Source organism: Diabrotica undecimpunctata, chromosome 8 (genome assembly GCF_040954645.1).
Source record: "Diabrotica undecimpunctata isolate CICGRU chromosome 8, icDiaUnde3, whole genome shotgun sequence".
Lineage (NCBI taxonomy): Eukaryota > Metazoa > Arthropoda > Insecta > Coleoptera > Chrysomelidae > Diabrotica > Diabrotica undecimpunctata.
Window position 1 is genome coordinate 58,508,119 of NC_092810.1, and position 17,941 is coordinate 58,526,059.

General features: G+C 34.4%; 1 protein-coding gene across 1 annotated transcript in view; it reads right to left on the bottom strand.

The window, feature by feature from the left end:
• Positions 1-264: 264 nt before the first annotated feature.
• LOC140447596 (C-type lectin mosGCTL-7-like) overlaps positions 265-17,941 on the bottom strand; it is a 46,572-nt gene continuing 28,895 nt past the window's right edge. The window contains exon 3 of the mRNA XM_072540343.1: positions 265-586. Within this exon, the coding sequence (XP_072396444.1) occupies positions 306-586 (281 nt within the window). The 3' untranslated portion in view covers positions 265-305. The remainder of the gene's footprint in view (positions 587-17,941) is intronic.

Below are 17,941 nucleotides of genomic sequence, written 5' to 3' on the forward strand. Positions count from 1 at the left end.
TTGATGTATTTTTTATGTATGTAAGTATCTTCTATATAATCTAAGGAACGGGAAGAAATAAAGTATCTCCACAACTTGTGGCAGAAAGGACATAATCTAGGTGCAAATACATGTGTTACTCTGTTTTTACCAAATTGTTGGTAACTGAATGTCATACATTGAGTATATATTTTGCCAAATGCGGTTTAAGAATAACTAAGCGTGTTTAGAATAAATATATCTTATATATAGTCAGTGTTTTGTAAAATGAAACGATAATTTTGATACGCACACTATGATTTTATTCGAGTATTTTTTACATTCTCTTAGGAACAATTAGAAATGGTTTCACAAATAAAAAAACACTTTGTTTCACATACTACGTCGTTCCAAGTAAATCCATGCTGACCTACAGAGAGAAAGGCGATCATACAATTTTCCGCTCTGTTGTCAGAAGTTACATTACTTGGTTCGTTAATGAACCAATTTGTATAAGTATACTGTTGTCCAGTAGACAACCATACCCATTCACCTGCCAAATTTGTGCCTGGTGTCCAATCATTCACCAGATTTGTACCTGAGGTCCAAAACCAAGTTAATGCCAAACCTGAAATATAGACATGATTACCGTTAATGAAATTATTATACGTTTTTATAGTTCTAATATAATTATGTGTGAAATTCGTTTTGATTCTTCTTATTAGGTAATGTGCCTATTCAATCTTCTAGGCTTCCCTCACATGAACAACAATTTTTAAAGGGAGGGCCAGATAAAATACAAAATTTCTAGACGAAAAAGAAAATTAACAAAACACATTTTTATAAGTGGTATACTCTATTTATACATCACAACAAGGCTACAATGGTAAAAAAAATTAAAAAATAAGTTTTTTTTCCTGGTATTCATGCCTTTGGTTACAACCAATTTGCCAGAAAAAATGTTATGAAACTTAATCATTTCTTAGAAGAATATAAAGGCATATGTGGCAGATAGTATTGTTCTGAAGCTATTTTCTTGTGGCATTTTAAATTAATTACTATTTTAATGGGAATAAGCCACAATTGAAGGTTAAAGTACGTTTATTGACGTTTCAATTTCTACTTCGGAAATCGTTTTCAAAATATAAAAACGTTTTTGTATTTTGAGAACGATTTCCGAAGTGGAAATTGAAACGTCAATAAAATTACTTTAACCTTCAATTGTGGCAGATAGAGCTGTAACTGGATTTCTAAAACTGATTGACTGAGATTCTACAAATTGTAAATAATATAAAGAGTCACAAAGCTCCAAACATAGGTGACATTACAAATGAAACTTTCAAAATTATAGTAATGGAAATAGTAGAGTATTTTAAAGTAGCTATCATTTAACTTTTATATCAAAATGGTGAAAAATATGCAGCATACTGATCCACCTGTTTAATATACGCAACCACGAAATTGTACAACCTACTCTACAATATATTGGCTGAATTGGCAATACCAAACAAGCTAATTAGACTCATTAAAGCCACAATGGGTGAAACTCAGGCATGTGTACGAATACAAAACCACCGAACGGTTCAACTGGCCGCTTATGACGATGATATTAATATTATGAGTAGAACATCAACAGGAATACAGGAAACATACAGAGTTAAAAACGCAAACAAAAATGCTAGGTCTGGAAATTCGTCATCATCATCATTGGCGCCTCAAGAGCCTCGACCTTACCAAGTCTATTACGCCAGTCAGTTCTATCCATTGCCAACTGTTGCCAGTTTGCTGCGCCTATTTTTCTACAATCCACATCTACACCATCCCTCCATCTGAGTTTTGGCCTACCCCTACTTCTACTTCCCATAGGTTGTGACATAAGGATTCTTCTAGGAGTGTTGTTCTGCTGTGATCTTGCCAGATGTCCTGTCCATCTTAGTCTTCATATTTTTTACCACCAAATGTATGTTTATATCTGTGATATATCTCATAGTTGTACCTCTTTCTCCAAACACTATTTTCACAGATGCCACCGAATATTCTTCTCAGGATCCTTCGTTTAAATATAAGCAGGAGGTTTTCATCTGCCTTGGAAATGGTCCATGCCTCCGACCTATATGTCAACACTGGTTGTATAAGGGTTTTGTATATGGTTATTTTTGTTTTTTGGCTTAAGTTTCTGCTTCTCATATGTCTACTCAGTCCAAAATAGCATTTGTTTGCTAGGATTATTCTTCGCTTGATTTCTTCCGTCATGACGTTCTCCTTGGTGATTAGGGAGCCTAAGTATGGGAATTTGTCCACCACTTCAAAGGTAGAGTTATCAACCGTGAATTGGTGGCCGATGTTTCTGGCTCTATTGTTGGGTGTTGATGCCATTATCTTAGTTTTCTCCTTATTTACTTGCAGGCCCATATTTTTTGAGGCGTTTGACAAGGTGGTATACATTTCTTCTAGTCTGCGTGTTGTGAGGGCAACTAGGTCAACATCATCTGCATATGCCAAAATTTGGGATGATTTATTAAAAATGTTTCCTCTGTTGTCTATTTGGGCATCCCTGACCGCCTGTTCCAGAGCTATGTTGAAAAGGAGCCACGCCAGCGCATCTCCCTGTCGCAGTCCAACATGCGTTTCAAATGCCTGTGATTGTTCACCCTGTATTTCGACTTTGCAAACAACTTTAAGCATTGTAGCCTTAACCAATCTTATCAGTTTTTATGGGGATGTGAAATTCATCCATGGCTTCATACAATTTATTTCTTAGGACACTATCATAGGCCGATTTAAAATCTACGAAAAGATGGTATGTGTCGATATTGAATTCATTGGTTTTTTCCAATATTTGCCTTAGCACAAAGATCTGGTCTGTTGTTGATTGACCAGGCCTAAAACCACTTTGATATTCGCCAAGAAGCTCCTCTGAATATGCACTCAGGCGACCATATAAAATACTCGAAAATATTTTGTATGCTGTATTAAGGAGGGTTATTCCCCTATAGTTTCTACATCCCAATTGATCACCCTTTTTGTGTAGCGGGGAAACAATCCCAATACACTACTCTTCCGGGATTTGTTCCTCATTCCAGGCTCTCAGTATGATTTTATATATATTATTAGTCAGAGTAGCACCTCCACATTTAATAAGTTTCGCGGGTATACCATCACCTCCTGGAGATTTGAAATTAACACAGAAAAAACAAAAATATTGATACAGACGAGAAGAAATTTAGTCCCACAAAACATCATACATGAAGATGACATTGAAACGGTTGGAAAGTTTACATACCTAGGAGTAGAAATATATGCCGAAGGATCAGAAGATGGATAAATACGGAAGAGAATAACGCAGGCAAACAGAGCTTATTTTACCCTCTCCCATATATTTCGGTCTAAAAATGTCCACCCAAATACAAAGATGAGAATCTATAAAACCTTAATTAGACCAATAGCATGCTATGGCAGTGAAGCATTGGTCCTGAAAGAAACATCCAAAAGCAAACTCGATACATTCGAAAGGAAAGTGCTGAGGAGAATACTAGGACCTGTGAGGGAAAACGGAATCTTCAGAAGTCGATACAACAACGAACTTTATCAACTATCAACTTTATAAGGAAGCACCACTGTAAGACTTCATTAGAATACAAAGATTGCAATGGGTCGGATATGTGATAAGAATGGGAGAGGATCGGCTACCAAAAGAGTACTGAATGCTAGAATGCAGGGAAAGAGACCGGTTGGAAAGCCACAAAAGCGCTGGGAAGACACAGTAAACAGCGACTCACAAGCCCTTTTAGGAGTCCGTGTATGGAGAAGATCAGCCACAGACAAGCAATGGCGGAGGACAAAAAGTAAATGAGGCCAAGGCTCAATTTGGGCTGTAGTGCCGTAGAAGAAGAAGAACCACGAAATTGTATCGAGGAAACGAAATAATGATAAAAGTAAGCAAACTACTATCTGCTATGTTAAAACATTAAAGGACTTTCTCAGGGTTTTTATCCATCTTACACAATATTTTACTATACACAATTTATTTAGAAAATACTCTAAGACCATGAAAAAATGTTAAGGGTTGAGAATACCAATCCGAGATGAGCACTTGTACACCTTATGCTATGCTGAAAACCAAGTCATTATTGCATAGGAAAAAGAGGACCTAGCTATTATACCGAGGAACTTGAAGACGGGTATAATTATGCAGGATATGATATAAATTATATAATAAAACATGCAGAATCTAACGGTTTAGAATGATATTAAAATTAAAGGCGCTGAAAATTTTAATATATTAGATGGGAATCGCCAATCCAGAATACAAGCACATTCTTAGTTTTCGTGGACATATCTACACATCCCTACTTAAAACTTTTATTCCTAATTCCATTATAATAGCTCATGACGGCACCTCTTTGAATTTTTTAGCACTAGTTAATATATGCTTCCATTGCAGATAACTTGGTCATCTTTCCAGTAGCTGCTCAGAAAGCAAGCTTAACTCAAACTTTGTAAATAATTACGATACATTTTTCGAAACGCTATTTTTTCAAACAGAACTCAAACCATTACACTGGCGTGGAGTGACATATTCGAAAGGGGAAGGGGAGTTCCATTTAAAATTGTTTTTATATTCCGAGGCATTTTTCACAACACACAACTTTCAACAATATGACGCTTATTTATACTGGTCTAAGGTCTGGTTAAAGTTTTGGGTTTTCCGATAATTGTTTAAGGTACTCTTTTTCAATGGATAATAGGGCAAACTTGGAAAGTCTGTCTTCGCTTGGTAAATTTCTTGTAAAAGTTTTTTTGGGGGTTTTAATACTGAAAAACTTCGTTCAACGGATGCACTTGTGGTTGGGTTGGTTTAAAAAATTCAACAGATCCCTTGATATTTCTTTATCACTAATGCCAGTTGTTTCATAAACGACACTTAACTGAGAATGCAAAGCTGTTATTATCCTAAACGTCTCGAAAAAAGTCTGTTAACGAATCACGTTATTGAAACACTATTTGCACTAAATGTCCACTGTAGTTTCATCTCGTCTGAGCAACTTTTGGAAACCTTTTCTGAACGTGAATATCCAAAGCATGGCTTCTTTTTGATGATTTTGAAAAAAAGGAGACCAAGCTAATTAGCGCCGAAAAGAAAACTTGAACACTTTTAATTTTTAATCTTATCCATGCCTCGAGATAAAACCAAGACTGTGTGCAGCGATTACTGCAGCACCAATAGCTCTGGGCGACAAGCTTGGAATTACATTCTGACTTCGAAATAGTTTCACAAACAACTTTGAACATAGCTTCTACAGTTCGATCGCTAGTTATGTTCAAAAATTCTAAGAATCGCTCCTGAGGAATGCCATCAACCATATATCGCACAACAATCGATAACTGACAAAAATTAGTTACATCTGTTGTTTTATTAAGTGCAATTGAAACAAAGGGTTCTTTTTTAATCTCATTTTTAATGTGATCCATTACAACGTCAGCAGTGCATGTAATTAAATCGTTTTGGATTCTGTTTTGGACAGTCAACTACTACAGTTAATACAATATCAGTATCATCCAAAATCAATAGATCTAGCTCAGTAACCATATCATCTCACACGATTATAACTAAACACTCTTCGCCTTCCAATCTACACAATAATTCAAGCTCTCTTAATAGAGATAGAAATTATCAAACACCACAAGAATGACATATCGCAATAAAATATTATTCGATTCTGAAAAACAAATATTAACCTTCGAGAAAACAGTCGATTTATTTGAAAACATTCATGAGGCAAAAGATGTTATCAGTGTTGCCAATAAATATGCTTCAAGCCCCCTAGCAATTATGCAACGTTATCCAAAATCCATTTATTCACGTTAAACCGCTAATTAAAATCGAAATGTGTGCAGTCCACAAAGTTCAAAGTAATAGCTCAGAATACGCAAACAGAAAGATGAATAACCCGACATCGATACGTCGAGTAAGTCATCCTAGGAGCTTAAGCCTTTAGTTACTAGTACATATTTATACCACTTGCTGTTTCCCGCAACTTAAAACTCGTAGATTGTAAAACTAAGTAAAATCCCATTTGGAATAGCAATAGCGACAACTCCGTGTAACATTGTAGTGGCGTAATAAAAAGCCGAATTATAATTGCAAATAGATGGTCCATCAAAGAACTTAGCTAACAAACGAATGTCTCAAAAAACTCGACTGCTTAACCCCGATAGTTCCCGTTCTCACATATAGATCCGAGGCATGGATCTTAACCAAAACAGACAAATCCTCTCTATTGATTTTTGAAAGAATGGTTCTACGCAAGAGTGACCTCTGGAAAACATTGAACTGCAGAAAATCTGCACGCATAAATTTTGTGAAAAAGATATTACCACTAAAATCAAGCGAAACCGTCTGCAGTGGGCAGGACATATAGCCCGGGCTCTGGAATCGAACATGAAAAAAAAGATTCTAACAGCGCAACCAGTGGGAATGAGAAGACGGAGTAGACAAAAGCTGAGATGGGTAATCGGGATACCACAGGATACTGAGAAGATCGGCGTTGCCAGCTGGAAAATCCAACCAAGGGTCAGAGCAGACAATGACGCAGAAAGTTTGAGAAAGTCGAGGCCCTTTAAGAGCTGTATCACTGTGATGATGATGAACCAGTGTTTTTTATAACTCATAATACCAATGTACCCATTGGTATACTACAAACTCCATACATTATGAATTCACACTATTCCGAATGGTATATACACCACAAAATCATTACACAAAAACAACAGCTCGGTTGTGAAGATAAATATAATAGCCCTTTCAATAATCCTTTAAGCATATATGCATTTCTAAAAATGAAAATAAGCCGCCACCGTACTTCGGAGGGCACGTAAATTCTTCGGTCGGGTTAGGGTTAAATGTGCAACTGGCGACGAAACAATCCGAAAGGATCTCACAGGCAAAAATGCCATTCGATATTACTACTCTGCTGCTGGGCCTGATATATATATATATATATATATATATATATATATATATATACATATATATATATATATATATATATATATATATATATATATGTATATATATATATATATAATATATATATATAATATATATATATATAATATATATATATATATATATATATATATATATATATATATATATATATAATAGCTGACCCGGCAAACGCTGTTTTGCCTTATAAATATTTTCTAGATAAATTCTAGTGTAGACAAAAAGTTCCTTACTTATTATAACGATAAGGGAATATAAAAATAACAAACGCAAAACAATATTATTTTCAAGTTATTATAGTTTATTACTTAAAATTACATATCACATATTAATTACGATAGTAACCCTAACAAACAAAATCAATATCTTAATGCTATAGCGTGAACAATATTTTTGAAGTTATACTTCTATACGCACGGTCGGCGTTGGAAATTTGCACGGGAGTAAATCTGTGAAACCATTACATATGTAAGATAATGAGTAAGAGAGAGACATAAGATATATTTTCTCTCTCTTCCTCTCTCGAGAATAAAAATGTTCCTTTTGTATATACATTTAATATTATAAATATATTATATATAATTTGATCACCCACTATATATATATATATATATATATATATATATATATATATATATATATATATATATATATATATATATATATATATGTATATATATATATATATAATATAATATATATTAATATTATTATTGATGTGATATGTTTTGTATTATTTATTAAATGTTCATAATTATTTTAGGCTTCTGTATTTCAAAATAATCACTGTATGACAGACATATGTCAATTTTAAAATCCGTTAGTATCATGTCTAATTGGCAAATCTTTTACATGTTTGGTTCATACGCTGGTGTACGTGAGTTCGAATTCCAATAAGTATGAATTTCCTTTTTTATTTTTGAAATATTTAAAAACCTCGCGTTAATATTATTAAATATATGTAATATACGCAAAAATGCTAAATTTTAAAATAAAATGAAAATTTACAACATAATCCGAGTTGTTGATTTTTTATTTTTATCTTCGTAAACTAAGTTATGTATATTGGCAGTTTTAAATACTTATGAATATTGCATTTTAATTTGTATTGTATTATTATATTGAATTATGTTGCAGTGTATTGTATTGTAATTTTTATATTAATAACAAAATAAACAATGAATTTTACTGCAGAGTATGTGTAAAAAAATGTTTTTGCATTCAACTCCTTTTATACATATATGAAAATAAAAATATATATTTTCATTAAAATATTGATACAACCCTTCATTTACTATACTCCTATTACAAATCAAATGTTTATATACAGCAAACGATGCACTATATACCCATATACCTAATTCTTTTTCTCTTTCTGCTCTCTCTTACCTATAGCATTAAATATGTAATGATTGTGCAGATTGACTCCCATATAAATTTGTAACGGCGAACGCGTGTATAGAAGTATAACTTCTACCGGCAGTCCCACTGGACTGCCACACCCGTTTTTTTTGTTAGCCCATTTTTAGCGAGCACAAACAAACTGGATGGTTTACCCACTCGAGAGCATGCTACGTACAATTGCCTGTGTGAAAAACATGGTGTACTCAAATCTAAGCCACAAATAGACATCGTTTGGCCTTGGGATTTGTTGATTGTCATTGCAAATGCCAATCTAATCGGAAACTGAATTCGTTTGAATTGAATTGGCACATCTGTAGGTATGATAGGAATCCGTGGTATTAATATATTTTCGAATGACTAATCGCGTACCGTTGCACAGCCGTGGCGGGTTTAAATTACGAAGCAAGATAATTGGAGATCCGGCTTTCAATTATAAATTATGCGGTGGCATGCCTGGCAAATCCAGTGAGTTCAAAAATTCTGTGGGAAAATTGACAGCTTCGCTGGCGTCGCAAACTGTATCAATAGATTTGTATGATACCAAGTTCCCTGGCAACAACTGTTGTATCTTCAAATTTAAATTGTTGACGTCTGCATTTTTTGCTGCTACAATAGCTCTTTCTGCAAGCCACTCATGATTTATGTACTGTGTGTGTACAACAGGAAATATTTGTTCATTGAGAGTATCTTGCGAATCAGCGATTGTGCAGAAATCGGTCGGTAATTTTACGTATCCAGTTTCATCTGTAGCAACTTTTCCATCCATCATCGATATCTAAGAGTTCTTTTGAGAATGTTTCAGCGGATGGATCTTGAAGCATTTGAACGCGCATATTTACTTTCAGCTGTACTTTTTCAACATTACGCCACAATGGAGATGATTTTAAGCAAGCGTTGATCTCATCAGCGTATATTGAACGTGGAATGACGGAAAGTGTTTGTCTGAAATCACCTGAAAGCACCAACACAGTGCCGCCAAATAGTTTGTCGTTGTTTTTAATATCTTTCAATGTCCTGTTTAACGCCTCAATTGAATGTTTGTGTGCCATAGTACATTCATCCCAGATGATAATTTTACACTGTTTTAGCACGGTAGCCATGGACGATTGTTTTTTAATGTTACACACTGCGTCAGGGTTATTTTGAATATTTAGTGGCAGCTTAAATACTGAATGAGCTGTTCTGCCTCCATCCAATAAAGTTGCCGCAATGCCCGATGATGCAACGGCCAATGCGATGTAAATAAAACTTCATTAACTGATCTAATCGTGCCGAATACACTTAAAATTAATAATTTTATTATTATGAATAAAATAGTAATAATTAATAGTTATTATGAGAGATAGTTATTATACACAGAAATAGAAAATTGATAATTGTGAACGTTACTACTACACTTGATGCATAAACAATAATCATGGATGGCCGAAAACTGTGTAGGGAGTGAGAGAAGTCTTGTGTGAGTGAAACAGGAGACCGGCTTCAGTTTATGGTATAGTGTGGCATTTCACTCACCAGTAAAGGTGCGGCAAATTTGAAGAATCTATGATTGGTAACACTAAGCATGTATCAGGATTAAACTTTAATAATAAAAATAAATGTTTATTTTCTTAAAAAACATTTTAGATTTTTAATCGAAGTACAGTTAAAAACACTATAATTGATCAGTTATCGAGCGAGATGAAAAATGATTAAATTACTAAAATAGCCATAAAAAATAGGGGTTGATGATAAAAAAGTAAAAGTTTAGGGTTGTATGTATTTTTTAATGCAACATTATAAAAAAAAATAAAAATAAAAAATTTCGTCGAAAAATAAAAAAAAAATTAAGGGTGAACAACCCTTATCACTGAGGGGTATGAAAAATAGATAGTAGCCGATTCTCAGACCTATTGAATGCGCATATAAAATTTGGTAAAGATCGGTAAAGCCGTTTCGGAGGAGTACGGATATATATATATATATATATATATATATATATATATATATATATATATATATATATAAGTAGTATTCTTGAAAAATTGCCAGGCAATGCCATGAATTTCCTTTTTACAATTTTCAACCGGTTTTCTACATTTTTTTCTTTCCAACTTGCAACCATTTACTAACTAGGTATATCTATTCTCATACCTAACAATTCGACAATTCGCGAACCACAATTTTATTATACAGATCCATCTCGCCCACTAATATAAGTTCATGAAGTCATGAAAAAATCGTCAATAAAATACTACTATCGATACCAGAAGAAAATCTCCTCGTTAACAATTAGAGTGAATTTCAACAAAAGCCAACTACTACCCATAATCGCATTGATTTAGAATATGAAATTGTTTAATATTTTGCTTTTTTGGTAACGGAAGATACTTTTTTATATTCCTTTTCTATACTTTGCAGTGTTTGTAAATATTACAAAAGCATTTGATACATCATTACGCTACGGCAGCGCAATTTCCAAATAAAAGTCGACCACTGCACGTCTGAGCTGATATATTCGAGCAAATGGCACCCTTTAAGAGTATGTAATAAATGCAAAGCTACTTTTCATTGCCATGAACAATGTTATACCATCAAAATCTTGTTTCGTAATAGATTATGTGCAGACGATCTCGTGTTATTATCTTTGGGGAAAAATATCTGTCAAGTTTAGCGTCACTTACAAACCGCATTTCACGAACTCGAAAACAGGTCTAAGACAAGAGGATTGCCGTGTCCTCTCAGTAAAACCAAGTGTATTTTCAAAAAACCGAATCCTGAATTACGCTGAGGATATTGGATTTAAACCTTTTGAACCTACCGTCCTTTATAAAAGCCAGAAGGGTATAAAGTTTGGAGATGAAATAATTATTTAACGCATATACAAAAGAATTTTTGTCGGTAATAATATCATAACAAGTGCTCAAGTATCATGTTCTTTTAAAAGGCCAGTAGGACAATCAGCGTCAATAGTGTTCTGTATTACTAATAAATGTTTTTTTTATTTTTCTCAGTCGTTCGTACTGGAAAAAGCCCCGTACGCTAGCGGAGCTACTTGAAGAAATAGAAAAAGAAAATATTGACGTTCCAGATAGCATTGCAATTTTGCCTCCTGAAAATGCTAACGATGACGTTACCGATGGTGATTCGGGTGAAGAAGATAATGTTGATATTGAGAATTTACCTGGATGTCAACTTAGGGCAGAGTGTCAAGTTAATCTACCAAATCAATCTGATTCAGATGATGATAAGTCATTAGCAGACTTTGTTGAACACAAACCTAAGAAATTTAAAAAATTCAAGTACTCAAAACGAGATTTACAATCGAATTTCTCTACATGGATTCCAATTTAATCCGTAAACAATCAGCGTTCACCAGCAACGACAATTGTTTATGGCTGATATAGTTAAGCAAATTACGGAATATAGTAATACATTATATGCCCAACAAAAAAATTCTGTAGGTGATATATCTACGGATGGAATGTTCTGCTTCATTGGTATATTACTGCTTAGTGGTTATTGCTCTGTTGCTAGAAGAAAAATGTATTGACAAAATTCTGATGATACAAATAATATACTAGTTTGTTCATTCACTACAATGACAAGCCCATTCGCTGGGGCTACAAGTTTTGGGTTGGAGCAACAAGATTTGGATATATCATTTATTTTGATCCATATCAGGGAGCATCTTCAACTCTACCATCAAAATATAGTCATTTAGGTTTAGGGTCAAGTGTTGTTCTCAAATACGCCGATGATTTACAGAAGATGCCATTTGCGCCATTTCATTTGGTTTTTGATAACTACTTCACATCTTTGTCTCTCCTGAAAGAATTGAAGTTCAGAAACATAAAAGGTACAGGTACTATAGAGTTCCAGAATGTCCCCTAAAAACAATAAAATAGATGAAAAAACTGGAGAGAGGTGCTTTTGATTATTCCATGGTAGATGATGATAGTATAATATGTAATTGAAATGATAATAGTGTCGGTATGGACTGCCATAAAAAGGCAAATTTTATTTGTCATAAGTGTAATGTTGTTCTTCATCCTAAAGAATGCTTTTATAATTATTACACTCAATTAATATAAATTGTACTTGTTAATAAATAAATATTTTTGGAAAAAATAAATTTTTCATTTAAAGTAACTTATAGTCCTACTGTCCTTTTAAAAGAACACCAAATTGTGGCCAATCTGGAGGTCGGATATTTTTTTGTTTATTTTTCCCTGACTTTTGAAGCCCTTTTAATCAATACTCAATGTATACATTCAGGTTTAAAAAAAAAAAAAGTTTCAGGACTAAATGGGTCAAGAATGATTTTCGATACGGAACTTACATGGAAAGAACATATATTACAAATTAAAAACGGAATTATAAGCGGATTATAACTGTTTAATTTATCTTCATAAAACCTCATTAGATCCAAAACTGAATATAAAAAAGAGAAAACTTGAATACTTAGGCCACCTGATGAGAGGACAAAAGTACACATTCCTACACAATATAACGCAAGGAAAAATCCAAGGACGCATAAATCCAGGCCGTAGAAGAATGTCCTGGATGAGAAATTTAAGAGAGTGGTTTGGCTGTACCACTAACGAATTATTCAAAACAGCAGTAAATAAAATTAGAATCGCCCTAATGATATCCAATCTCCGATAGGAGAGGCACTCAAAGAAGAAGAAGATCCAAAACAAGCACGGCAGTAAGAATAACTACGGGAACTTTCCGGTCTAACCCAATAGAAAACTTACGAACAGCAACTGGAGGGCTACTACTTAAATAAAGAAGATTGTGTTTAACTCTCATATATATACCTAATCGCTGCTGATTTCAATCCGAACAATCCAATTCAAAATATTAAATACTGAGAATAGGAATGTAAAACTACCATTCTACAAACGAGTTCGGCAAACTCTTATGGCTTTACACATTCAAATACCAAATATCTATATCCAACTCAGTAAGAACTAATCGTCTTTGGAAAATAATCATTCCGCAATTAAATATTTTTATTAGAACAGTTACCAGAATTTATAAAATAATAAAGGAAGAGATCAGTAAACGAATGAACGTAACGAGAGACTTTGAGTTAAAGACTTGTAGTGTTTGATTATGATCGGATCTGTAGTTGTTTGGCATTTTTGAGGGTCCGGTCAATGGTAAGTCAACAGCCAACACGAAAGCAACCCAAACCCTAATAAACAAGAAATGGGCCCAAATAGGATTGGTAAAATGCAAAATTGTGGTGCTCAAATACAGGCCAAAGACGTGCAAAATGCATGCCTGCATTTTGAGCATACAATAACATATACAGGGTGGTCCTTAAGTAATTGTACAAACGAAAACCGTAAATTCTACACTTTAAAATATTACAATTTAAGCCAACTTGCTTTAATAAAATGTTGATATTAAGAAATATACAGGGTGTTAAAGTGGAAATTTAAAATTCTATTTTTCGCTATAACTTTTACGTTCGTAAATATTTTTGGACAAAAATTTATAATTGGATGCTATAAAGCAGGATAAATTATAATTTTATACAAACTTTAATGTAACTGATAGAGGGCGCCACATGTGTGGCATAGATTTGCGCTTAACTTTTTTGCTCTTAAAGTTAGCTCTATTTGTGTTAAAAAATATTAAAGAGACATTATTTTTACAAGGAAAAGGTATACTTGTTGGTAACCTCAAAATTTAACCGTTTTCGAGATATTCGCATTTTATAAGTCAGCTGCATAATAATTCTTAGTTGTAATATTTGTGCGGTGAAGCACTGAATAACTGTAGATAAGCATAATTCACAGTTTATTCTTATTACAACAACTCAAAGATGATAATGTAACATTACAAAATTTTTGTTATGGCTGCTAAATGTCTTATGAAAATATTCTTCATCTTCTTCTTTAGGTGCCGTGTCCGTATTCAGACGTTGGCCGTCATCATGTTTACATTTTCCCTTTTATATCGCTTCTTAAGTTTCTATACCTACTGGAGTTGTATTACTTTTTCCCTATTGTAAAATGCTGAAAACCCAAAATATGTGGTTTATGTAAGATGGTACACCACCACATTCTAGAGAGAAGGCAGTGAGAACATACTTAAATATAACTGTTCTGAACGTTGAATTTATCGTGGCAGTCATAGTCCTTTGCAATGTGATGATATATTGATATAATTATTTATAATTATAATATATAATTATTTAATTTATAAAAAATCGCAAAAGAATACTTATTATTCATTACGTAAATTATTTAACCATTTTTATTAGGACAATTAGAAACTAAAGCCCAGGTATTGAATAACACATATGTGTCTTGTTTGATAATACTTTTGCTACAAATCTAACCTAAAAGACTCAGCATTTTTACAAAAACATCATCGTTGGCCTAATAACTGATATTGTTATAAATATAATAAACACACAGGTAATTTAGTTCAGCATAATATTAGTTCGTTAGTTAATCATAATAGACCATTTGTTTGAAATGTAATTATAGTTACTCGTAAGCTGTAACGTAATCATATAAATAATTAATGACATCTATAGGTTATTCAGTGTTTATATAAGTAACCAATGAATCAAATACATCACAGTTTAACCTCTGCCACAAAAAAGATGTAGTTCCATAATATACCATAAGGTTTGGATATGTATCCAAGAGAATATATTCATCCATTATACATTATAGCCACCACGTAGCCCTGAATTTAATCCGCTTGATTTTGGTGTATGGGGCGTATTAAAACAACGTGTCAATAAGAATCCCATAAACATTCGCAACCAACTATGGGAAGAAATAAATACTGCAGCAGTTTCTTTAGAACCAATGATGCTATTTAACATGAGACGATCTTTTATGTAATATATTGACAAATGAATTAAAGAAAATGGTGGACATATCGAACACTTACATTGACAAAAAGTTATGTTATTTAGTTTAACTATTTCTTAATTTGGTTTGTAAACAAAATGTTTTGATTATGACTTTAATTTAACATAAAACGTAAAATTATTGATGTAAAATCCCTATTATTCTGTTTTTGTCAAATCATATTATTAATTATCCTGCTGATATATTTATTTTATTTAATATTTCGTTAACTATTGACTTTAGCTAAAGGTATTTTATACCAAAATTTAGATTTATTAATGTTTTTGTCTATTTTTCCTTCGTTGCTTGGACTAATTGCCTTAAATCAGAATTATGCAGCTGATTTGTAAAATGCGATTATCACGAAAACTGTTAAGTTTTGAAGTTATTAAGAGGTATACCTTTTTTTTGTTAAAATAATGTATCTTTAATATTTTTTATCAAAAATACAGGTAACTCAAACAGCAAAAAAGTTAAGTGCAAATTTATGCCACATATGTGGCATATGTGGCGCCCTCTAACAGCTACATCAAAGTGTATATTAAATTATAATTTCTCATATTTAAAAGAACCCAGTTGTAAATTTTTATGCATAAATCTTTACAAACATGAAAGTTATAGCGAAAAATAGAATTTTAAATTTGCACTTTAACACCCTGTATCTTTCTTAATATCAACATTTCATTAAAGCAATTTGGCTTAAATCATAATATTTTAAAGTGTAGAATTTACGGTTTTCGTTTGTACAATTACTTAAGGACCACCCTGTATGTAAGGAAAGAAAAGGGGGAGACAAGTGCCTTAACTGCTGGAAAGAAGTCCACGATACGACTGCCAAAATACACCTTATTGTGGCATATGTAACAGCGACCATAGAACGGACACAAAGGACTGTCTGAATTATAGGACATTTTTTAATAAAGAGCTTTTCTTGAGCTTTTGAGAAGCTCAAAGCGGAGGGTGAGGAACTAACCAATAAATTTAGTCCCACAATAGAAGAATTTAAAGGTGTGGCAATACTACAAGCGAACCAAGGGATGTATGTAGGTCGGCACATGACATACTCACGATAAGATGGTAGGAAACTGGGGCGGTTAGTAGTAGTATCAAAACCCAATAAAAAGATTATAATCAAAGGAAGATGGATTGTAGACAAGAAGCAAGACGTAGGAATATCAGAAACATATACATAGGAATGAACACATGCCTAAGGAAGAAGAGGTTTGTGGTCCTGGTCCACGGAATGTTCGTCCTGGTAGCGACCTACATCTCGCCGAATACCACACTATTCGGTGAAACTGATGTTCGGGATTTTCGGATGGCGAAGGAGGTAGTATCGTATATGAAGGTATGCTGGCTTTAAGTCACCAGGCGAGGACGGCATTATGCCGGCTCTGCTTGAGCAGAGTCTGGACCTTATTGCTTCGACACTGGTCAGGATATATAGGGCCTGTCTTGCGATAGGGTATATTCCTTTCCGACCAATCAGTCTCTCATCCTTTCTTTTAAAGGCTCTAGAGATCGGTTCACACGTGATGGAGCACTAAGGGACAGCCCTTTGCATGCACGTCAATACGCCTACCAGGCTGGGAAGTCTTGTGAGACGGCCCGGCATCACCTTGTCTACAGGGTGGAGGATGTACTAGATCGGAAGCAATACAGACTGAGTATCTTTATGGATATTGAGGGCGCCTTTAGTCGCGCTACTTTTTATTCCATGTGTGATGCTGCGGAAAGCCATTGGGTTGGCTGCAGTTTGATCGGGTGGGTCCGGGCTCTGCTTTCTCAGACACAAATAGCTGCGTACAGAAACGGTTGTTGCGTTCGGTTGTCGGCATCTCGTGGTTGTCCTCAGGGAGGAGTTTTGTCCCCCGTGGTTGACAGCCTTCTTCAGCGACTTTCCGAACAAGGTATATATGCAAGCCTACGCCGATGACGTAGTTATACTGGTTGAGTTCGTGCACCGTTCCCGGGAACTATGCACGAAATCGCCCAGGTGAACCTCGGGCTCGTTGAGGAATAGTGCTAAGAGCAGGCACTCGGGGTTAATCCTGAGAAGACTGCTGTAGGTCTGTTCACTCGGAGAAAAGCCATCGGACCTACAAGAGAGCTTACCTTCTATGGTAAAACTGTATCGGTTTCCAAGTTAGTGAAGTACCTAGGAGTGATCCTTGATTCTAAACTTTCATGGAAGAAAAATCTCGACGCAAAGGCGAAGAAGGCCGCGGCAGCTTTCAGGGCGTGCAGAAGAGCTATCGGAGTCAAATGGGGTCTGCACCCGAAAATTTTATATTGGATGTATCAATCCATGATAAGGCCTATCCTGACGTATGCGGCCATTGTGTGGTGGCCCCGGGCTAGACTGGCTTCAACTAAGGCCCAGCTGACCCAGCTGGAATCACATCCAGCGATTGGTATCTCAGGAGCCATGAGGACCACCCCCACAACGGCTCTTGAGACTTTGCTGGATTAACCTTCTCTACATCTTAATGTAGAGCACGAATGCATGATGGCAGCCTATCGTCTTAACTGCTATGGATACTGGTTGGGAATTAATGGTCGGATGGACCAATGTAGATAATTCTGTAGATCACCACCTCCCTCAAGGGACCCATTTACTCAAATATGGGAATATCCAAGTATATATCAAAATGTATTTGGAAAGAAGTTTTTCTCCAGTTTCTCCAACTAAATAAAAGTGGAAAAA